The 24,425-nt window shown below is 35.9% G+C and overlaps 2 protein-coding genes across 6 annotated transcripts in view; one reads left to right on the top strand and one right to left on the bottom strand.

Annotated features, from left to right (window-relative positions):
• Positions 1-12,409, top strand: part of LOC106878218 (lysosomal acid glucosylceramidase) — a 73,847-nt gene extending 61,438 nt beyond the window's left edge. For 3 of the 5 annotated variants that reach the window (XM_089363671.1, XM_089363672.1, XM_089363673.1), the window contains 5 exons: positions 386-610; positions 4,224-4,387; positions 7,198-7,311; positions 10,947-11,053; positions 12,285-12,409. In XM_089363671.1, the coding sequence (XP_089219797.1) occupies positions 386-610; positions 4,224-4,387; positions 7,198-7,311; positions 10,947-11,052 (609 nt within the window). In that variant the 3' untranslated portion in view covers position 11,053; positions 12,285-12,409. Of the gene's footprint in view, positions 1-385; positions 611-4,223; positions 4,388-7,197; positions 7,312-10,946; positions 11,054-11,371; positions 11,496-12,284 lie in introns of all 5 variants that reach the window. The other 2 variants (XR_016244449.1, XR_016244450.1) reach the window with 1 other exon arrangement.
• Positions 11,700-24,425, bottom strand: part of LOC106878219 (stomatin-like protein stl-1) — a 36,985-nt gene continuing 24,259 nt past the window's right edge. Inside the window, exons 6-11 of the mRNA XM_014927370.3 lie at positions 23,214-23,270; positions 21,023-21,115; positions 19,345-19,443; positions 17,568-17,647; positions 15,453-15,581; positions 11,700-13,583 (exon numbers count right to left, since the gene is read on the bottom strand). Of these exons, the coding sequence (XP_014782856.1) occupies positions 13,470-13,583; positions 15,453-15,581; positions 17,568-17,647; positions 19,345-19,443; positions 21,023-21,115; positions 23,214-23,270 (572 nt within the window). The 3' untranslated portion in view covers positions 11,700-13,469. The remainder of the gene's footprint in view (positions 13,584-15,452; positions 15,582-17,567; positions 17,648-19,344; positions 19,444-21,022; positions 21,116-23,213; positions 23,271-24,425) is intronic.

Raw genomic sequence — 24,425 nt, 5'->3', positions numbered from 1 at the left:
TAGACGGAAACTGGAAGAAGCCCGTCGTATATATATATGTATATATTTATGTGTCTGTGTTTGGCCCCCCCCCCCCACCATCGCTTGAAAACCGATGCTGGTGTGTTTACGTCCCCGTAACTTAGCGGTTCAGCAAAAAGAGACTGATAGAATAAGTACTGGGCTTACAAAGAATATGTCCTGGGGTCGATTTGCTCTACTAAAGGCAGTGCTCCAGCATGGCCGCAGTCAAATGACTCAAACAAGTAAAAAAAAAAAAAAAAGGATTTTTATATTTCTTGCAATGAGAAATGTTATGAATGTCAGCTCATTTTACCTCTCTTCTAAATCTATGGCAAATGGCTTCAGTAAAAAAATTAATGTCTTTTGTATTCTTTTCTTCAAGGTTTTAAATAGCTCCTTAGCCAAAACATTTGTGTCTGGCATTGCAGTACATTGGTATGAAGATATTGACTTGACACTGTCATTTCTAGACAAGACACACGAAATGTTTCCTAATCATTTCATCTTGGGAACTGAAGCTTGTGCTGCATCTTATCCATGGGTTCAGCCCAAAGTGGCTCTTGGAAGTTGGAATCGAGCTGAAAGTTATAGCAAAGACATCATCCAGGTTATTTTCTTTTCTTTTATTTACTGTCAGAGTTGTAAAGGTCTAATATTGATTTTTCTTCTCTAGATGTCAGCTGTTATTTTATGAATTATTAGAAGGAGAACAACTTACTTGCAACCTGCTGCAGTCTTTTTACTACCTGTTTCTCTCTTCCGTTTCACAATTTAATGTGATCTTTCTTAATTTGGTACACACAAGAACTAACTGATTCTGTTGTTGCTGTTTATGTGATTATTTTTGAGATGGTTTTATAACTGGATGCCCTTTATATCACCAACCACTTTACAGTATGTATTTAGGGTGCATTTATTGTACCGGCTGCACTAGAGACATGTCTTTCACAAGACTAAGTCTCTTTAACTTTATATAGTCCCTGTTTTGGTTTGTGTAATATTGTCTTATATATGGGAAGGAGAGGCCTTCGAGTCATAGCTTGAAAGTTAAAGGAACAGACATTTAGACACCTATGAAGTGGGTATCATGATAGCTACTTGTTTATACTGACAGGATGAGTTTTGGGAGACAAGGGGTTAATATACATATAGCAGCTGTGTCTATATCAGCGGAAAAGTCAGGTGATGCAGAAAACTAGAAATGGGAGCAAGAGAAATGGGACAAACTTGGAATTCTGAGTTTGAGTCAGATTAAAGTGAAAATTGAAGTATAATAAATTCTCTTAACTTTTAGGGTTCGTTTCTCATAAAATTTTAAATCAGGAATATGTATCCTGGTAAGCATAGTTGTGTGGTTAAGATGTTTGCTTCCTACTGCATAACACCTTAGGCAAGTGTCTTCCTGTAGCTCTGGGCTAGTGAAAGCTTTGTCAGTAATTTGGTAGATGGAAAGTGTAAGAAGACCATTGTATGTGTAGATGTATATATATATGCTTTCGGTGTGAATGGTCTTGTTATACAGCGCTGGGTTTTACAATCCTGTAAATAACAATAATGGTATTTATATAAGCCTAAAGCTTATAGCAATCACCGTGCAATGACTAAGAAAAATAGTCTAATAATGGGGTATATATAAATACCATTAGTATATATATATATATATATGTACATATATGAAAATAATATATAAATACTATATATAATATAAATAATGTAAATAATATATATATATATATATATGTACATATATGAAAATAATATATAAATATTATATATAATATAAATAATGTAAATAATATATATATATATATATATATATATATATATATATACACACACCTCTTGTTTGAATAATTTACTACTTCTGAGGTTCTGTGAGCTATGAAACCAATGTAGCCTGGATTTTACCTACTCCATTCCCTAATTTTCGATATATATATATATATTCAGTGAAGTCACATGACTTAGTGGTTAGGAGTATTTGGCTCACAGTCGTAAGGTTGTGAGTTCAATTTCTGGCAGCACATTGTGTCATTCAGCAACACACTTTATTTCACATTGTTCCAGTTCATTCAACTGGCAAAAATGAGTAGCACCTGTATTTTAGAGGGCCAGCCTTGTCACATTTTATGTCACACTGAATTTTCCTGAGAAGAACATTAAGGGTATGTGTGTCTGTGGAGTGCTCAGCCACTTGCATGTTAATTTCAGAAGCAGGTTGTTCTGTTGATCAAATCAGTTGGAAGCCTCATTGTTGTAACTGAGAGTGTCAGTTATATACACACACATACACACATACATACATGTATGTGTATGTATGTGCATGCATGTATGTGTGTGTGTCTGTGTATGTGTTTACATTTTTGTTTTGCTGAAAATTGCAGAGCTATAAGATGTTGTTATTTATCTTCTCAAAAAAATTCATCTTTTGGATTTACATTTTCAAAAATATGTGAAGTTAGAAATCCCTTACTTGACAAACAGGTATGGGTTAGTGACAGAAAGGGCATCCAGCTGTAAAACAATGCTTCAATGATATATTTGTCTAACTCATATTAGCATGGAAAAACATGGAAAAATGAACAAAGCAAAAATACATATGTCTTTGTTTTTTCCTTTCTTTCATAGATGAATGTATTCTATAAAAGAAGTTATTGTTAGCACAAATTGTGACATCAATTAAATCAATGAATTATATACCAAAGTTGAATAGTTTTATTTTCCTTCTACAAAAACTTTCATGAACACACACACACACCTGTGCCAAAGATAAAGATCAATATAATCTTTAATAGAGAACAAGTTTATGAAAATCCCTAAACATAACCAGCAACACTTAACTTAAGCTTTTCTCTTTCTTTCATATTGTATTCAGTTCATAAGAATCTTGACTTTGCTTTTGAAATTCATATGAAAATTATACTGCACCATCTGTTAGCAGAATTCTTAAGTTAGAAGTGACAGGTGTTTCTCACGTTGTGTTTCCCAGAAGCCATTGCCAGAGCAGTTACATCTATATTGTTGTCATCTTTAGTTTATACTAAGTTTGAGTACATACTATCACCAGTGAGTGAAAAGTATGAATGTTGAAGAGCAAGAGGCAAGTCCAGGCAAGCTGGGATAAAGATGTAGTTTCCAATATTTAGACAAAGCAATTTCACTTCACCTTACACTGCTAAGACCCTTAGAAAGGTCATACACATGACCCCTTTCTCTAAAATTATAAGGCCTTATGTGAGGGGTGTAAGAAGTCATCATTATCTTTTAGTGTTCGTTCTTCATGCTGGCATGGGTTGGACAGTTTGAAAGGAGTTGGCCAACTGAAGGGCTACCTGAGTTCCATTTGTCGTGGTTTCTATGGATGGATGCCCTTCCTAATGCCAACCTCTTTATGGTGTGTACTGGGCACTTTTATATTGCATTGGCTTGGACATTTTCATGTGGCACCAGCATGAGCACTTTTATGTGGCACTGGCATGCTTTTACTTGGAAGTGGTATGGGTGCTTTTACATGGCACAGGTCCAGGTGCTTTTATGTGGCACCAGAATGGGCACAAGTGCTTTTACATAGCACAGGCATGGGCACTGTGATGTGCCTGAATGCAGTATGGGAAGCAGTTATGTACTTGGAACCGGTATGGGAAGTGGTTATGTGGAACTGGCATGGGTGCTTTTACATGGCATGGGCCCAGGTACTTTTATGTAACACCAGCATGGGCACAAGTGCTTTTACATAGCATAGGCATGGGCACTGTGATGTGCCTGAATGCAATATGGGAAGCAGTTATGTACTTGGAACCGGTATGGGAAGTGGTTATGTGGAACTGGCATGGGTGCTTTTACATGGCATGGGCCCAGGTACTTTTATGTAACACCAGCATGGGCACAAGTGCTTTTACATAGCATAGGCATGGGCACTGTTGTGTGACACTGGCATGGGCACTTTTACATGGCACCAGCACCCATGAGCCCGCAAGTTTAGGATCTCTTGGCTGAGAGAGGGATGGAGAGGACATGTTTGTATGCATGGGCAGCCATTATTTTACTTAGATTGGTATGTCTTCTCAAGCACAGAAAGCCACCAGAAGTCTCAGTCTTTTATATTAAAGGTTGAACTATCTGGAGTTGAACTATTTTTTTTTCAGTAGTAAATATTGCATATACTCACATTAAGTAATATGATGTATGATGTTTAACCATTTCATTTTTTTTAACAACAGGATTTGAATCACTGGGTTACGGGTTGGACAGACTGGAATATGGCTCTTGATCTTGAAGGTGGTCCAAATTGGGCCAAGAATTTTGTTGACAGTGCTATTATTGTTAATAAAACAGCTGGGGAATTCTACAAACAGCCCATGTACTATATAATGGCACATTTCAGGTAAACTTTGAAATACAATAGTTTTGATATTCATATATTTTAAATACAAAAACAAAACAAAAAAAAAAATGAGAATACCCTGTAAACTACTACAGGTTTTTTTCTGATGACTTTGTGTTCATGTAGTCTTGTTAACCCTTTAGTATTTAAACTGGCCATATCTGGCACAAATATTCTACCTTGTTATAAGTTCAAACCATCTAGATTTGGCCTCTCACACTTACCCTAGAGTGTTATTCTAAAAGTAAACAATGACATCATTTGAAATCTTGAAGCTACAAGATCATCATGAGTAATTCAAAACAACGAAGATAAATAAGTATTACATTTGACAGAGTAATCTGATTACTAAAGGGTTAAAGCTGTTGTAGTTTTTGATTATGATGATCACTATTGTTTTATGTTTACCTAGTTTAGTCTCTTCATTTGTCAGCTCAAACTCTATAAGATTGACTTTCATTGCTCTGAAGTCAGTAAAGAAGTACCTGTAATTGTAACTTCTCCCAAGATATTGTATTAGGTTGAGTGAAAAGTAAGCAACGTTTTGAACCATGAAGAATTTGTACCAGATTTTTGCAGCGTCTTGAATTTTTTAAAAACATTTTACTTTTGAATTGTCTGATAAAACAGACATAAACTTGCCGAAATGCATCAATAAATTAACATTGATATTTTTTTCACCGTTGTTACAGTCATCTGAAATGGAACTGTCAAAGCGCGGTATTCTAGCAATTTTGCTATTCAACTTCAAAAAAGGATGTAAAGCAGCTGAAACTGCTTGCAATATCAACAAAATGTTTGGTGAAGAAATGACCAGTGAGTGGTCAGCTCGAAAATGGTTTAAACAATTTTGCAGTGGAGACCTTAGCCTTGAAGATTGTGAGCGTAGTGGACACTCATCTGTCATCAATGACAGTCAATTAAAGATCCACATTAAACCACTTGTAAACTGGCAAAACAACTTCAAGTTAGCCAGAAAACTGCCTGCAACCATTTGCATGCAATTGGAAAATCAAAAAAGCTCGACAAATGGGTACCACATGATTTGAATGAAAATCAGAAAATGCGCAGATATGAAATTTGCTTGTTGCTTCTCTATAACCAGAGCGACCCATTTCTTGACCATATTGTAACTTGTGATGAAAAGTGGATTCTGTGTAATAATAAAAACGTTCTTCGCAGTAGTTGGCCCAAAACGAAGCACCGGACACCTTCCCTAAACCTGAGCTCTTCAAAAAGGTTATGGTGACTATTTGGTGGTGTACTGCTGGACTCATCCACTATAACTTCTTAAAACCTGGAAAAACCATTACTGCAGAAACATATTGCCATGAAATTGCCAAAATGAACGAAAAACTGCTACTCCTCCATCCCAGACTGGTAAAAGAAGAGGGCCAGTCATTCTTCATGACAATGCTCGACCACACGTTTCACTAATGATGCCCTACAAGTTGAGGGATTTTGGCTATGAAGTTCTTCCCCCCCCCCCCCCCAGCTTATTCCTTAGACCTTTCTCTTACTGACTACCACTTTTTCAAGCACGTTGATGGTTTCCTGCAAGAGGAGGAGTACAAAAATCAAACCAATGCTGAAAGTGTGTTGAAAGAGTTCATCAACTCCAGAACTCCAAATTTTGATGTTACCGGAATAAACAAACTTGTAATTCGTTGGCAAAAATGTGTTGATTATACTTTGATGAATAAAATTTCTGCATTGTTGAAATATATTGTAATGAATTTCATATTTCAAAACGTTGCTTACTTTTTACTCAGCCTGATACCTAAGTGAACTGAAAATACATTTATTATTCGTGATGTTCGGATTGATGGAGTGACTAGAAAAATGCCTTGTTGTATTTAATCAAATACCTTTACATTCTTATTTGAACTTCCACTAATATCAACTTTGTCTTTCATCCATTTGGGGTTGTAAGGAATCTGAATCCAAAAATTGTTCTCTTCAACTTTATACATTTTTCTGCTTTTTTAACCTTTCATTAAAATTTTAGGGTGGATAAATATAAGTACCATTTTTTTTCTTGGTGCAAATATTCAGCTTAGAAGTAAAGTAATAGAGTGTGATAATGATATTTTCTCCTTTATTAGTAATGTTACTTATTAGATTAGTGGATTGGCAGTCTTTGTCCTATTCTCTAATATCTTTTAGGGGTTAATAAAATAAAGTACCACCCCAGTATTGGGTCAGACCAACCTTTTCCTTAAACTTGTTACTAGCAATTACACTGTGTAACAAAATTTTTATTGTTTTTTTCCATTGGTCAGTAAGTATTATTTCCTATTTGCTTCTATCTAGAAATGATTACCTACTATTCCTTTCAAATTTTGCTTTTGTGAGCTGGACATCAATGTTTTGAAACTGCCCTATTTTCCATTACATTTCAGACAGATTCAGCACTGAGTTGCTGAAGCAGAAATATCATTATAGCAAATATTCTGCTCAATACCATAGATTTGCTTGTCAGTTTATTGACCTTGACCACTTGAGCATGTCCCTTAATGGTTGACATTATGTGCATCTCTTATGATGAGCAGTAGTGAGGGAGCATCATAGCCATGTGTTGAGAGGGATTCTTTGGGGTTTGGTATAAATGTAACAAAAGCAAAGTTTGAAGGAAATATTAACTATTTTTCATACTTTCTAGGGGTAGGCAAATAGGAAATAACAGTTGCTACCTAAGGACAAAAATTGTGTTACACAATTTTGCTTTTGACTCAAACTTAAAATTTGCTATTGATTTGAACTTAATTTTTTTTTTTTTAATTCATCTTTTGTTTTTTTCTTTAAAACAGTAAATATATCTTACCTGACTCTGTAAGAATTGAAATCACAAACATACCAAAATCTTTAGATGTAGTTGGTTTTCTCCGTCCCGACAAAGCTACAGTTGTTGTCATTGTCAATCGGTAATTCTAAGATTTACTTTTATTTCTTTATTATTATTAATTTACTAATACCTTTTTGACAAGCACATACACAAACCATTTCTTCAATAAATAATACTTAACCCTTTCATTACCAACCCAGCTGAAACTAGCTCTGAGTACAAATGTCTTGTTTTCAAAATCTTCCACCAAACCTTAGTCACAATTTATGTTCCTAACACTAGCTGAATGATAACTAAGTTATCTTACTAACTTCTTTGTTATATTTAAAGTAATTGAAAGAAACACAGAGCATCTCAAAATGAATACACTAACAAAAGGGTTAATACATAGAGACTTTAGGTGTCTTCTACTATATAGCTCCTGACCAACAAATGCTTCGTAGGTGGATTTGAGAGGAAGAAACTGCAAGAAACCCATTGTTGGACATAAAAATTGATATTTAGTGAGGGTGTGTGGCTTGGTGGCATGTTGTGTCCTTGAACAAGACACCTTATTTCACGTTGCTCCAGTCCACTCAGCTGGCAAAAATGAGTAGTACCTGTGTTTCAAATGGCCAGCCTTGCCACATTCTGTGTCATGCTAAATTTCCCCAAGAACTACATTAAGGGTATGCATGTCTGTGGAGTACTCAGCCACTTGCATGTTAATTTCATGAGTAGGCTGTTCTGTTGATTGGATCACTTGGAGCCCTCATCATCATAACTAACAGAGTGTTGGGTTTTTTTTTTTAATGTTGTTCCATGCTTGTTACTGCATGAACAAAATGGTATTGATGTTGATATTGACTGGTCACTTTACTTTTAAACACTTTTTGAATAAAATATTCCTTATTTGAAAAACAGTAAGGGTTGACAACATCCAATTGTAAAACCCTGTCTCAAGTTACTCATTGCCCATCCTATGCTAACTTGAAAAAAAAAATGGATATTAACTCTTTTGTTACCATATTTCTGTTGGACTACGTTGCATTTCTTTCAATTAATTTTGCAAATAATAAAGAATTTGGTAAAATATCTTGGTCATTACTAAGCTGCTAATTGGAACACAAATTAACAGAATTTAAATGGGAAATTTCAATTTAGATCACTTTATATGGAAAGTTTATATTATAGAAGCAGAGGTGGTCTTGTGTGGATTGGTGTCAAAAGATTTAAATGAACAAAGGAATAAGCCCAGTTCCTGCATCAGCTAGAGATGAATATCTACCTCAGCTACTTCATACTGATTATGCTAATTATTATCCTAATATCTTGCTTAATAACTGCTTTACTATGACACAAGCGTGGAGGCACAATGGCCCAGTGGTTAGAGCAGCGGACTCGCGGTCATAGGATCGTGGTTTCGATTCCCAGACCGGGTGTTGTGAGTGCTTATTGAGCGAAAACACCTAAAGCTCTACGAGGCTCCGGCAGGGGATGGTGGTGAACCCTGCTGTACTCTTTCACCACAACTTTCTCTCACTCTTTCTTCCTGTTTCTGTTGTGCCTGTAATTCAAAGGGTCAGCCTTGTCACACTGTGTCATGCTGAATATCCCCGAGAACTACTTTAAGAGTACACGTGTCTGTGGAGTGCTCAGCCACTTGCACGTTAATTTCACGAGCAGGCTGTTCCGTCGTAAGCGACGGAGTGCCAACAACAACAATATGACACAAGTTTCAGATTAAGTATGTTGCCCATGAACAGTGCAACACCACAAAGACAAGATGAGTTGTGTTTATTGCTTGAGAAGCTATGCATAACATCAACCATTGAGAGACTCTACGAAATTACTTGATAGAAATAGCCAAATTTCCCTCAAATCTTAAAAATGGAAAGACAGATAGGATGATCACAGCTGCATGCCTTAGCCCAAAGCTAAGTGACATGCCCGCGGCATGTCTAAGGACTTTCGAGCGAGATCGTTGCCAGTGCCCTTGGACTGGCTCTTGTGCGGGTGGCACATAAAATACACCATTTTGAGCGTGGCCGTTGCCAGTATTGCCTGACTGGCCTTTGTAGGATTTTTGAGCGAGATCGTTGCCAGTGCCCCTGGACTGGCTCTTGTGTGGGTGGCACATAAAACACACCATTTTGAGCGTGGCCGTTGCCAGTACCGCCTGACTGGCCTTCGTAGGATTTTCGAGCGTGGCCGTTGCCAGTACCACCTGACTGGCCTTCGTAGGATTTTCGAGTGACATCGTTGCCAGTGCCCCTGGACTGGCTCTTGTGTGGGTGGCACATAAAACACACCATTTTGAGCGTGGCCGTTGCCAGTACCGCCTGACTGGCCTTCGTAAGATTTTTGAGTGAGATCGTTGCCAGTGCTCCTGTGCAGGTGGCACATAAAATACACCATCTTGAGCGTGGCCGTTGCCAGTACCGCCTGACTGGCCTTCGTGCGGGTGACACGTAAAAGCACCCACTACACTCTCTGAGTGGTTTGCCTTAGGATGGGCATCCAGCTGTAGAAACTCTGCCAAATCAAATTGGAGCCTGGTGTTGCCATCCGGTTTCACCAGTCCTCAGTCAAATCGTCCAACCCATGCTAGCATGGAAAACGGACGTTAAATGACGATGATGATATATATATATATATATATACACTTTTACTTGTTTGTCATTTGACTGCGGCCATGCTGGAGCACTGCCTTGAGTTTTAGTCGAACAAATCGACCCCAGGACATTTTTTAAAGCCTAGTACTTATTCTATCAGTCTTTTTTGCCAAACCACTAAGTTACAGAGATACAAACACACACACACACATATATATATACGATGGGCTTCTTTTAGTTTCCATCTACCAAATGCACTAACAAGGCTTTGGTCAGCCCAAGGCTATAGTGGAAAGCAATCTTATCACACAGCCATGCCTGTGCCTATATATTTATACACACACAACAGGCTTTCAGACCAAATTCCATGCACATATCATCTGACACAGCATATCTAGTATGTTGGTGCAGTGGGTTGTACCCAAGAATCCAATGTACATACACTGCTTTGGCTTTCTCTACCAGCAAGTCTCTTTACTATGAGGCATGTTTTTTGTTTTGTCTTAAGATGATACATCTATCGTCTTGGATGTTGTTGACATGTTGCAATACTAAAATTTTTGGCCATTCTACAGGAAGCAACACATTTTCAGTTGAGTGAACTGGAGCAATATTAAATGAAATACCTTGCTGAAGAACACAACGTACTACCTATGCTAGGAATCGAGCCCAAAACTATGCAATCATGGGTCCAAAAGTCTTGCTCCACTTACCAAATGCCTGCTAGTCTTCACAATACAGATTACAGGCTTCAGTACCTAAATCTCATGATACTGGTTGCAATTAGAACATTCACTGACTAATTAACAATATACTAAATGGACACATACACCTTGGAAGCGTTTATGAAGGGGTGCTGAAAAGTTCCTGGCTTTAAGGGTATTACAGGAGGCTTGGTTGGTGGCCCAACTTTCTGAGTTCTTTTACAGAGCTTAGAAAAACTGCAATAAGTATATGAATCTGAGATGGGAATATGTTGAATAAAATCATAACCGATCCGCTTTTACCCAAAGCCAGGAACTTTTCAGCACCCCTGCCCCTGTATGTTATATAACGAATATCTATGGGTTCTGCTTATTTAAACATCCTGTAATATCAATATTTCATTTTTCTTCTTCAGACAAGATAAAAGTGTTAAATATACAATACGTGACCCACATCTAGGACAAATTGTAGGTAATGCTGATCAACATTCAATCCAGACATTAATTTGGTGGAACAAATGATGTAAGTATATTGAAAAATCTGATCTCACCAGCAACCTTATTGCCTCTCTCCACAAACATCTTTAGATCATAAATTGAGGGAATCACTATATACCTGAAGGATAAGACATATCTCCCATCTCTTAAAAAAAATTAAAAAAAGATCCATTTGGACAGTCTTGGATATATGAAAACAGATGGAATTCTGATGACTGGAATATCATGCTGTTGTTGAATAACTTCAACCAATCTTAAAATTCTTGTTGATTCATCTATATCTGAAATAAATCAGTCTAATCCATTCTAAATACCAGACTAATACTTCTACCTACTTTCTAAGGTCAATAATGGCTTACTGCATAATGATGGACGTCACACAGAAACAATGAAGCAGAAAATATATTTCATGTTTAACTATTTCACTCAATTATGTGACATAATTAGTTTCATCATCATTAAAGCAGGTATGTAAATATCCATCAATTTACACTCTAGCTTGTATCTCAAGATATATATATCCCAATCCTTTTCTGTTGTAAACATTATAAAGGAAATTTAGATGGATAAATCAAGAAATATAGATTGTTAATATACCTTTATAGTGAGAGACTTAGGACAACTTTAGATACATAAAGGTATAAAAAGTAATAGCAAACTACTTAAGACAATTTTAGTTTCCAAATTTTATTTGAGAAATATATAAAAAAAAAAAAAGAAAGATGTTCCACACTATTTAGTACAGGCTATTAAGAGTTGAAGAAAGTTCTATGTAAATAAAATGTTAGCATTCTGGTGAAATATTGCTTAACATTATTGTTGCTGCCTTCAGTTTGAGAGGGGCTCTTAAAAGATAACATTCTTTACCACATATTTCTTATGGAATACTAACATTTTAGAAAATCTGAACAAAAACTAACAATTATAGTGGTTTGATAGGAGAGCAAGAAATATTTTCAATTGAAATGTTTAAGTTATTTACCAGTTGCTTGTAAAATAACTTCCTGTCAATCTGCCTTAGCAACATAAAGATCAGCTTTGAAAAACCTTACGGTTTAACGGAATTTTATTGAAATAATCTCTTGGAGATGGATGCTAGAAGTTTAGGAAATTCTTTGCAAGCTTTACCTCCGAAAAACAGAAAATGAAGATTTTCTACCAAGTCAAATATGTATCTATCAGCCTTAATGACTGTCTATTTTCACTTTTTGATATTTTAATTACACACCCTATCATTTTCTTAATTTCATTTCAAGGAACCAATTGACAAGTTGCTAACACCTACGAAATAAAGAAGTTGGAATTATTAACTCTGAATCGATTTTGTAAAAAAGAAAAAAAATAGTATTTACTTTTCTTAAAAATAAAGTATTAAAAACTATCTTCGCAGTTGTCTTTAATTTTTAATTAATAAATTATGCAAAGGATTAGGGAAAAAAAAAAAAGAAAGAAAAAAACAAAAACCACGTAAATTCAGGCTTGGCCAAGTGTGCATTAGATTAGTGAACCAAGGGAGATAAATTTATTACCTCCCTTAGATGCACGCTAATCCAGACTTACGAAGCTTTTTGAGTTTTTTTTTTTTTTGTTAACGTTCAAAATTCTGAAAATCTAATTAGTAGCGTCTCATTTATTTAATATAATTCTAGTCAATTTCCAGTAGTAATGTGTCAGACAGAAGTGTAAAATTTAATGGCTGTAATTTGATCAGTCTTGAAGAGACATCTTACACAAGATATAGTTGTAAAAATGTATTAAAAGGAAGACTTATAAAAAGTTTACAAGAAATCAGTCAAATCTCAAAAAAAAAAATCTTAAGTGTCGCAGTTTTAAGGTAAATGTTTTGAAAAAGGAAATACTGAAAATTGAATTGAGATAAATAGTTCAGGTTTGTTTTAGGTAAAAAGGTTGGAATCAAAATTATCATAATTTTGCTTTTATCAAATACACGGATTGATGTTAACATTTTACAATCCATTGTTTTTCATTCATTTTGTGATGTGGTGTATGAGTTTTTTTTTGCTCTCGTATTAAAGTTATACACAAATGCAAAAAAAAAAATCAACAATTTTTGAAAAACATGTAACCAAAGTTTTGGAAGTTAGCTTTCAGGTATTTTTTTTGGAATTTTTTTTTTTTAAATTTTCTTTTTACCAATGAATATTCAAGTAACTTTTTAACAATTCACCATACTACAGAAAGAAGTGTTTCGTCATAGACAAATGTACAAACAAATGAAAAATTCAAGTTATAAATCTTGTAAAGCAAATTGTGTTTGGAATCCATAATCCTCTGAAAGTAATAGATGTTTGTGTCAGGCAAACATTAACAATGTGGAAAAAGTCCTCTCGATGTAATGATTTTATTTTGTCCAGGAATGACACTAAAGACACTAAAAGATGTATATCCTCTGGGAGCCGTAATCTAGACTCACATCAACTTCAAGGAGGACTGAAAGAGCCAGTTTTGTTAAACCGTGTAGGAATTTCACTTGATTCTTTAGAAGGTTCTGGTGCTTTTGAATTAATCCCCAAGCCTTTGTATATACTGAGAGCCTATAAGAGAAACAAACATGAACATCAATGTTTATATTTCTATTTTGCATAATTTTTTTTACAACTATCTTCGTCTATGTCACGAATGGCCCTAAATAATATATTGGATTAATTACTATTTAGCTTAATTTCTTTAATATGAACCCTTTTTTTATACTGTAGCAAGTCATAATAAATCTTTATTGGCGGTAATATGACGTAATGGTCATGTTGTTCGAATTGGTATAATTGTTAGTTTCCCATTTGTTAAAATTACTGCCCATATTTGAATTCTAAACTTTTGTCAAAGAGAAATTTTCCACGAAATATGGTTCTTAGAATTCAGGTATGAGCAGTTATAAAAACCCTGATTTTTGGGAGATTAATCAGTGATCATTGATTGTCACTCGACTCCATGATACTCACTCTCAGTGATCATTGGTTATCAATCGACTCTCACACTCAGTGTTCGTTGGTTGTCACTCATTTCCACAACACTCATTGTTTTGAGATACTGGCTATTGTTATGCCATGTCTATTACTTAATTCAACAAGTTTATTTTGAATTGTTGTGTAAAATTCTAGTAGCTTCGTATGGAAGAATTAGTTAATATAAATTTTATGTCATAATTCTCTACGACAGTTTCCTTTTGACTTATAAATGTACAGTAAATATTAAATGAAAGTAAATAAACTAATTTAGTAAATAATTTCTCTTTCTTCATTGTCTTCAACTTGTTAATGAAATTTATTTCTGCAACTATGTAAGTGTTATTATAGTGGTGAAAAAGAGCGAGCTTATTTTCTTCAACATGCATGTACGTTTCAGCGTCTTGGTGTATATAATTCATCATGGCATTTACGCAGCCTGAGTTAAGATTTATGTATAGCCATAATACTTATAATTAAGTTATAAGTGACAGGTTTATCACTATAGATTTCTACTAAATAAACATTCATATTATCTTTTCCAAGTCAAAAATATTTTAAACCAGATAATCCAACACACCATTATAAATTGGTGACAAACTGACATGGACTTAGAAAAGTCTACTCGGGAGAATAATCCCCATATAAATAAGATAATCTCAGCCCATTATAAAAGTGGTAATTCACTGTTATAATACCAATCCACCCGAGACAGCCCTTGGTTCTATGATATAAACTTTGTTATCTAAATTAAACCTCTCCTTCAAAATTTCATGTTGAGGTATGTTCCTAAGACAAACTTAATAATGAAAAAGTTATTTTACTAAATTCATTATTTTCAAAATTAATTGAAACAAAACGCACTATATCAACAGAAATACGGTAACGAAAGGATTAATACAAAGTGAATTACAAATAAAAGTAATTTTCACCATCATGTTGAGCTTGCCTGGATTTCAAGAGCATATTTACAACAGCTAGGTTTCGCAAGTAGTCATTCACCCTGGTACTAACTAGGCTTAGTGCCTAACACCAGTGATCAGATAAGACCAGGTATTTGCAGTGTGATATAGCCATAGATTAATTTTAAGGTAATTAATGAATCTCGTAATATGTTTTATTTGGAAGAAAAGTTGGTAAGATTTAAATTTGATACTAAACTAGGCTACAGAAATAATCAGTAGCTGAAGGATTAAAGCACCTACTTTAAACCATCAATCAAGCATCACGTATTCAAGAGGAAAACCAGCCTTCACAATAATCAATTGTTTGCAGTCACCTCTCTTGTAAAGTTGCATGATACAAATTTTATTTGATCGTCAAATGTCAAGAAAGAGGTATAGCTGTTTACAGTGGAAAAAATCCAATTTCCTCACTTTAATCCTTCTCCTCATTCCTTACCAACTTAGCTAATTTTAGCCAAGCTACAAGAAAGCAAAGAGTAGTATTATAAAGTTATACCTGTGTCACCATGCCAGAGACATCATTAGTATTTGCTGGGACCACAACAGTATTGCTAGTCTTTGCAAGTTGAGAGAAAGCTTCGACATATTCTTCAGCTATTTTCATAGATACTGCATCAGAACCATGCTTTAAAGAAAAGACAAAAAAATTAAAGTAAGAAACAATTTACTTAAAACAGGTATGAATGTATTGCAATAAACTCGATGAAACCAGGCCATACTGCTACACTACACATCATAATCAGGTTTCATAAAATATCATTAGTTGCTATAGGTTACCTTCAACAGAAATAAAAATTGATTGAAACAGCAAATCATCTAATTCTTAGAAACCACTCATTACTTATCACATTTGTTGATATCAGCTTTCCAATGGAATAATCATATGGTTCATTGCATTTCTGGCAATGAGGATAACAAGGGAGTGCATATACAATTCAGTGAGGGACAAATATCATACAAGGTATTTTTATTCAAAAGTACAGGTTTGCTGTTGGCATGTTGATATGCATCAACAAAGACGTGTGTGTGTGTGTGCGCACACATGTATTATTCTCTCTCCTCAAATATATAGCGCTGGTACCATGGAAAAATGCAGACAGCACACTCCATAATGTGGATGATGTTAGGAAGGGTATCCAGTCATAGAAACCTTGCCAACACAAGACATTGAAGCAAGGTGCAATCTAACTTGTTGAGTCCTGTTAAACTATCCAACCCCTGCCTGCATGGAAGACAGATGTAAAATGATGCATGTATGTATACACGTAATAAATACAAATACAAACACACACACACACACACACATATATATAAAAGGTTGGTAGGGATTCCTCCTGAGGACCCGAGCAAAGGTCAGGTCTTCATGGCCCATCATGGGAGCTCCCAAGCCACCAGTCCTTATGAGAGAGAAGGAAAATTGCCATCAAAACCCTGTTCTATACCTGGAACGGTCTGTTGGAAATGGCACTGTACTGTTCAGAGTGTGGACCAGTAAGGAAGGCTAAGTCTAATATTTTCAAATTGTTTTTAATCAATTCAACAACTGACATATGGCACACTGTGTACCTGTACAGGAAATGTTGATTTAATGGAAGGAATAAGCTTATCTGTGATGGTGCATGGCTCAGAGGTTAGAATGTCAGGATCACAATCACAAGGTAGTGAGTTTGATTTTTGGACCGGGCGGTGTGTTGTGTTCTTGAGCAAGACACTCATTTCACATTGCTCCAGTTCACTCAGCTGTAGAAATGAGTTGCGATGTCACTGGTCCCAAGTTCTATCAGCCTATGCATTTCCCTTGGATAACATCAGTGATGTGGAGAGGAGAGGCTGGTATGCAAAGGTGACTGCAGGTCTTCCATAAACAACATTCACGGGACTTGTGCCTTGGAGGGTAACTTTTCTAGGTACAATCCCATGGTCATTCATGACTGAAAAGGGTCTTTACCCTTTATAAGCTAATCTACAACACAAACATTTGATCACAATAAACAAAGCAGCAATGCCAGTTGTTGTGCAGACTGGTTGCTCAATAGAATCTTGAGTTCTCAATTGCGGAACCCTCATCTGTCATTTACAAGAGAGTCCACCATATAAAAGGTTGACGGTCTACAGTCTCTTAAACAGTCCACCTGGAGTGAAACTCAGAAGACAATCAATGTTTGCTGTAATAAACATACATGTCCACTCTACTTCAACATATTGAACAATGTCCTTTGTTCCTTATTCTCTGAGAAAACATGTCTGGTTATGGGGAAATATTATCTTACTTGGTAGCAGGTGAGGGTTGGTGATAGAAGGGTATCCCACTGGAGAAAATCTGCCTCAACGTAATTCTGTCCAACCCTTGTGGGCATGGAAAAGTGAATGTAAAAGCATTGATGAGGATAATAATTGATTAAATGATTAAGATGCTTGCCGACTGAACCAGTATTCAAACATGCTGAAGTGAAAGTATGTTACACAAGCCATTTCATAACTGATTTGATGGCATTAAAACATGTGCCTAGTCACAGTACAGGGTTGCTAAATAACAGTTTGGATATGAAATACAATTTACATCACCAATGAATAACAAACAATCTAATTAAAACAAAAAAAAAGTACTTACATTCTCTGAAATGGCATTTGATATTAAAAGAATAGATTCAGACTTTGCTTTGGCTCGTTTCACAATTGCTTCAGCTTCACCTAAATGAATAATGGAAAACTTTGAGAGGGGATAAAGAAGAAAATGAAAGAAAAAAAATTTGATTTCTGGTTTAATATATCAAGTAGTCTTGTGTTTATATTTTCAAACAATCATGACTAATTAATCATCCCAAAAGGCATTTATTATCCATTGCAATGACCTCTTTCTTAACACTAGAATATAAATTATCCAGTGCTTGTTGCTGTACATGCGCTCTGCTGTTTTGTGCTCCACCTCAAATCTTTTATTTTTCAAGATATTTTCTACTTCCTATTTTCCATGCAGTGTAAGCTAATAATTTACTGTTTCGGATACCTTAGTCTGAGAAACCAACCTCTTTAGAGTCAACAGTACAACATAAGTTGCTGGTCCAGCCTGTTAGTATTTAGCAATAGGTAATGGTATTAGATTAAAGCACAGTCAAAATTAACGAGAAACACAACAAGGTCTAAATTCCCTACTGTAATTTTATTACTTGATTGACTACTGACCGAGACCTTTGGAAATGGGCTGTGCGTGAGAAGACCCGGCAAGCCAAGTAAGATCGTTGCCAGTGCCCCTGGACTGGTTCTTGTGCGGGTGGCACATGAGATGCACCATTTTGAGCGTGGCCGTTGCCAGTACCGCCTGACTGGCTCCCGTAGGATTTTCGAGCGAGATCGTTGCCAGTGCCCCTGGACTGGCTTGTGCGGGTGGCACATAAAAGACACCATTTCGAGCGTGGCCGTTTTCGTGCGGGTGACACGTAAAAGCACCCACTACACTCTCTGAGTGGTTGGCGTTAGGAAGGGCATCCAGCTGTAGAAACTCTGCCAAATCAGACTGGAGCCTGGTGTTGCCATCCGGTTTCACCAGTCCTCAGTCAAATCGTCCAACCCATGCTAGCATGGAAAGCGGACGTTAAACGATGATGATGATGATGATGATGATGGCCCAAAGGAAAAGGAAGAGAAGGGAAATACAAGTTGCTTACACAAACATCAATATTTTATTGACACTCAGTGAAATACCAAACCAAATATTGAAGTTATTCATCTAATTTAAGCTTGACAGTGTGAAAATTCAAGAGATTTAGCTATAATTTCTAATAAGTTGAGTGACCTCAGAGAAGTCCTCAAAATACTACGCTGCAAAGTAGTTTCAATGTGCAGAAGATGAACCACTGTAGTACTCTGGCTGAGTCTAACTCTCGCCCCACCAGATTATGTCAAAGGAGCTTCTATATAGCTGGCTGAACTGTATGAATTAATAGCCAAATATCTCCTCTCATACCTTACTACCTTGCAGCATCAGAGAAGTTGTCTCAAGATCAGTAGCTCTATGGATAACACCTAGTTATTTAGCTGATTACCTGTTTGCCAAAGGTCAGTTCAATTAAAGTTAACCTACAGTTACAAATCAACTACAAGTCCCCATTTTTGAGCCTTTAACCATTCAGTATTCAAACAAGCCATATCTGGCCCAAATATTCTACCTGTTTTATGTTCAGCCTGGCCATATATCTGGACTCTCACACCAACCCTACAAAATCATTCTACAAGTTAATAGTTAACCTCATCAAAACTTCAAAGCTACGTGATAAAGTAAGATTAATTCAAAACATGTGAATAAAAAAGCATTACTTTTGACAGAATAATGTGAATGCTACAGGGTTAATAATTTAAACAACAATAATGGGACCAAAACAAATTCTTACCAGCAGCTTGATTTATCCGTTCTAGTTTGTTAGCTTCTGATGCCAAAATGATAGATTGTTTGTTACCTTCAGCTACATTAATATCAGCTTCACGGATTCCTTGAAAAAAAAATGGATGTTTATGGTTAGACGAACACAAATGCAAGAGGATAAGAAAGACCAAAAATAGGTACTGGGCAGTAACACTGGAGTCAGGGAACTGGAAATACCTGAAAACACTAGCAAGAAAGTCAATCACAGAAAAGGAAGAAAAAAAAAAAACAAAAAAAACCTGCAAATATTGAAAATATAAATCTTTCACATGACTTTTAAATTGGAAAGCGTTTCATGGACAATGCTTAATTCCAGATTTTGTAGTGTTGAACAGAATGATGAGAAATCCTAATATTGCCATCTCTTTCTAGATAGGATGTTGGCTTATATTACAATGTCTAATGCTTGTTCCCTACAGCCAGGTGAAGGAAATGTCTTGCCCTTATACAACTGATATGAACTGCTAAACCACTACATTATTATTTACACATCCATTTCAACCTAATTTTCCCATTTCATGTCTTAGAAAAAGAAAGGCAGCACCATGATCTTTTACGGTGTCTCTTTATGTCAGATTTGGCCTGGATGCATGTAATAAAGAAATCTACTGAAGCTACTCAATGAAAAGGTGGTGGTTTTAAACTGGACAAAATATTAAGTCTAATCCATAGACAACCAGTTTTCAATTTACTAAAAAAAGCACCCACTACACTCTTAGAGTGGTTCATATTAGGAAGGGCATCAAGCTGTAGAAACCATGCTAAATCAGATTGAAACCTGGTGCAGCTCCCTAGCTTTCAGTCAAACTGTCCAACCCATGCCAGCATGGAAAACAGACGTTAAATGATAATGATGATGATACGTGTGTGTGTGTGCATGCTTGCATATGTTTGACTTCACAAAGCCACAGTTAAGCAGCAGTGAAAGATTTTGTGTCTTGCAACAACAAAATATTTGGCAGCTTGATATGAAATAAAAGAAAGTTGATCTCTTGAAAACAAATAAATGAGAGTATTAAGAAGAGCATCCAACTGTTGAATATCCAAATAATACTAGTGTGGAAGAAGGCTGAAACTTATACCTTTCTTCAAATATGCCTGAATAGAAATATTGAGTCATATTGGGAACGGCACATCAAAACGTGAAAGTTATGACATGTATATATGATGAAATTTTCTAATACTTCTAATAAACAGCTGAATGAGAAGAATTCTGGTAAAATATGTTACAGAATTAATGAAATGATTGTATAAGATTGTATAAGTTGCAGGTGTGGCTGTGTGGTAAAAAGTTTGCTTCCCAACCACATTGTTCTGGGTTCAGTCCCACTGTGTGACACCTTGGGCATGTGTCTTCTACTATAGCTTTGGGCTGACCAAAGCCATGTGAGTGGATTTGGTAGACGGAAACTGAAAGAAGCCTATCATATGTATGTGTGTGTGTCCACCACCACTACTTGACAATTGGTACTGGTGTGTTTACGTCCCTTTAACTAAGCAGTTTGGCAAAAGAAACTGATAGAATAAGTACCAGGCTTTAAGAGAAAATTACTGGGGTTGATTTGTTTGACTAAAACCTCTTCAAGGCAGTGCCCCAGCATGGTCGCAGTCTAATGAGTGAAACAAGTAAGAGATAAGAACCAAACCTTCTGATTCCAAAATGGCTGCTCGTTTTTTCCGTTCGGCTTCCACTTGCATTTGCATAGCTTCTTGAATACGTGCTGGTAGTTTCATGTCCCCTGATAACATATAAAATAAAATATGTACAATGGTTTTCATAAATAGTTCTCTCACTTACATCACTAGGCAATCAAAATAAGTCATTGGTTCTTTGTAACATTTCCAGAAACACCAGAAAATGAATAACAGAGGCAAATCAAATGAAACTTGTTTCATATTGTAATTAGTCAACAATAGGGGAACTGGTTATAGATTTCTAATGGGCTGACCACTAGTTCATTGTATTTCTGATGGAAAATTTGACACAGGAATTTAGAATAAATATCACTGAAATAGACTTCACTCTTTGGTTTTCTTGTCAATGTCTACATTAATGAAAGATATATATACTCACACATAAATATGTGTGTATACAGTACAGTCCAATCATACTAGAATGAAAAGTAGATATTTATATTTATATATTTGATCCTTTATATTGAACACTCAATATTTCATCTACATTCAATACTTTATTTCATGGTGCCATCCATTTTTATTTTATTTTATTTTATATTATATATTGTATATTCCATATTCTATACCCCACATTGGTTCTGCAGGAATATAAATAAAACATAAAAAACAGACAGTGTTGGAACTCTTTTAAACAAAATAATATATATATATCGAAATTGTGATGGCACCTGTGCCCAGCGTCGCCTTCCTGGCACTTGTAAAGACATTCGAGCGAGATCGTTGCCAGTGCCGATGGACTGGCTCCTGTGCAGGTGGCATGTAAAATACACCATTTTGAGGTTGGCTGTTGCAAGTACCACCTGACTGGCCTTCGTGCCGGTGACACGTAAAAGCACCCACTACACTCTCGGAGTGGTTGGCGTTAGGAAGGGCATCCAGCTGTAGAAACTCCGCCAAATCAGATTGAATCCCGGTGTAGCCATCTGGTTCACCAGTCCTCAGTCAAATCATCCAATCCATGATAGCATGGAAAGCGGACGTTAAACAAGGATGATGATGATGATGATATTTTATAAAACAACAGGGTGACGCTGTTAGTAGAAAAGGTGAGGAAGGTAAAGGAGGAGGACAAAATACTGTAACTGAATAAATTAAGAGAAGTTAAAAGGAGTTAAAAACAGGACAAGAAAAGGTGAAAAAACTATTTTATTATTAAAAGCTTGAGGTACTGCATAGTGTACATATGTGCATACATACATGTGTCATCCTTGCACATGTTCAGTCCACTGCTGGGCGAAGGCCTCAGTAGGATCTCTCCACCAACCACAGTCTGATGTTTTCCTCATCCATGTTTGGGTGCTGAAGAATTTAACAATCTTCATTATAACTTCTGCATTGCCTTTCCTTCCTTTTTCCTTGATGTGATGTCCACTCTGTCAATTTCGTATTTGCTATTCTGTCTATTAGCCTTTCTTGTAAACATGAGCTGCAAAAGACCACTTCAGGATTTCTATTTTCCAGATAATATGTTAAACCTGCTGCTACACTTATCCTGTTGTTTCTCCACTTATCCATTTTGTTCATTTTCAGCATTCTCCTTTCTATGGCTCTTTGTGTTGATCTTAATTTATTTTCAATGTTCTTCTTGGTAGTCCATGTTTTTGATGCATATGTAATGGTAGGCAGCACATACTGGATAAAGACCTTTCTTTTTAGTTACTGCTCATGATGTGATTCAATTGAGCAAAGGCTGTTCATTCTAATTGTATTCATATTCAAATTTCTCTGGTCTGATTTTTATCCTTTAAGCGTATTATTCATCCAAGGTAGGTGTATTGGTTCATATGTTCAATTATTTCATCATCTTTTACTATATTTCCAGCTGTGATTAGACGGATGGAGATTATTTTTATCTTACTAATATTGAATCCACATCTTTTTGCTTCCTTCTTTTAGTTCTCTGAGCATTTTTGTTGATTCTTTAACGTTCCTGGAAATGAGTACAATATCATCAGTGAATTTGAAATGGTTTAGTAGGCATCCATTTACATTTTTTCTGGAAAGGTAAAGAAGATAAAAGCAAAGCAGGTATAGGAATTTTGGTAAATAAGGACAACACAATTCAAATAAATGCTTAATTCTCCCACAGCATCATTGTATATAGAATAAATCACACCATAAATAAAATAAATCACTTACTGATTTCGTATCTCAAGCAGTCAATACCCCATGCCTCGGCTGCTTTATTGATAGCTTCTGAAAAAAAAAAAATCTAATCAAAAGTTGCTCACAACATTTAATGGATAACACCATTGTTTCACTACTTTTTAGCTCACAATTTGAAGGTAGAATTCCTTACATTTAAATACCTTTATCTAATACACACACACACGGTTGAAGAGTCAAATGTGATGTATAATTTACATTGGTTTTAACAATAATTTACTGCTTTTTAATTGATGCTTTAGAAAAATGTGAATAAATGCAGAAGAGTATAACTTCCTTTTTGTAGTGGGGAAGATGGAAGAGAAGAATGGGCACAATTTAGTGATGAGTGAAGGATTGCCAGTAACTTGTAATAGGTTTTCTTATCAAGGATATGACAGTTAGATCCAGTCTATTATTCTAATAATGTTCACAAGCATATTGTTGTGGGATAGATGTGCTCTAAAGAGAGATGGTCACTTCTCAAAGTTGAAACTTGAAGTATAACTTACCAAGTGAAAATTTGAAAATTATTATTTCTTAAAAAAAATTAAGTCAAATGAAAATAGCAATACTTGTGGCATTTGCAGTCTCTCCCACACAGGTGAGGGTGACATGTTGAAAGTTCAATTGAAGACAGAAGTCTATGGGAAACTCATAGGAGGGAATGGACTGTGATAAGACTGTAGTTGTGAGTAGGATAAATTTGGTAACATGCTTAGTAAGTTTCTAGAAGTGAGAGGTAGGTGAGTAGAGACAGCCAGTAAGCTGCCTCTACTCATCTACCTCTCACTTTGACAGAATAATGATAACATATTGAGCAACATGCTTCCCAGACCGGGCATTGTGAGTGTTTATTGAGTGAAAACACCTAAAGCTCCATGAAGCTCCGGCAGGGGATGGTGGCGAACCCTGCTGTACTCTTTCAACACAGCTTTCTCTCACTCTTTCTTCCTGTCTCTGTTGTGCCTCTAATTCAAAAGGTCAGCCTTGTCACACTGTGTCACGCTGAATATCCCCAAGAACTACGTTAAGGGTACACGTGTCTACGGAGTACTCAGCCACTTGCACGTTAATTTCACGAGCAGGCTGTTCCGTTGATCGGATCAACTGGAACCCTCGACGTCATAAGCGACGGAGTGCCAACAACACATTGAGTAACATGTAGAAAGTCATATTGAAAGAAAGTAGGGTACGTTTTTGCTG

This window comes from Octopus bimaculoides, chromosome 15 (genome assembly GCF_046866305.1).
Source record: "Octopus bimaculoides isolate indiv1 chromosome 15, ASM4686630v1, whole genome shotgun sequence".
In the NCBI taxonomy this organism is placed as follows: Eukaryota; Metazoa; Mollusca; class Cephalopoda; order Octopoda; family Octopodidae; genus Octopus; species Octopus bimaculoides.
The sequence above is the reverse complement of the archived record's forward strand: the minus strand, read 5'-3'. Positions and strand labels throughout refer to the sequence as shown.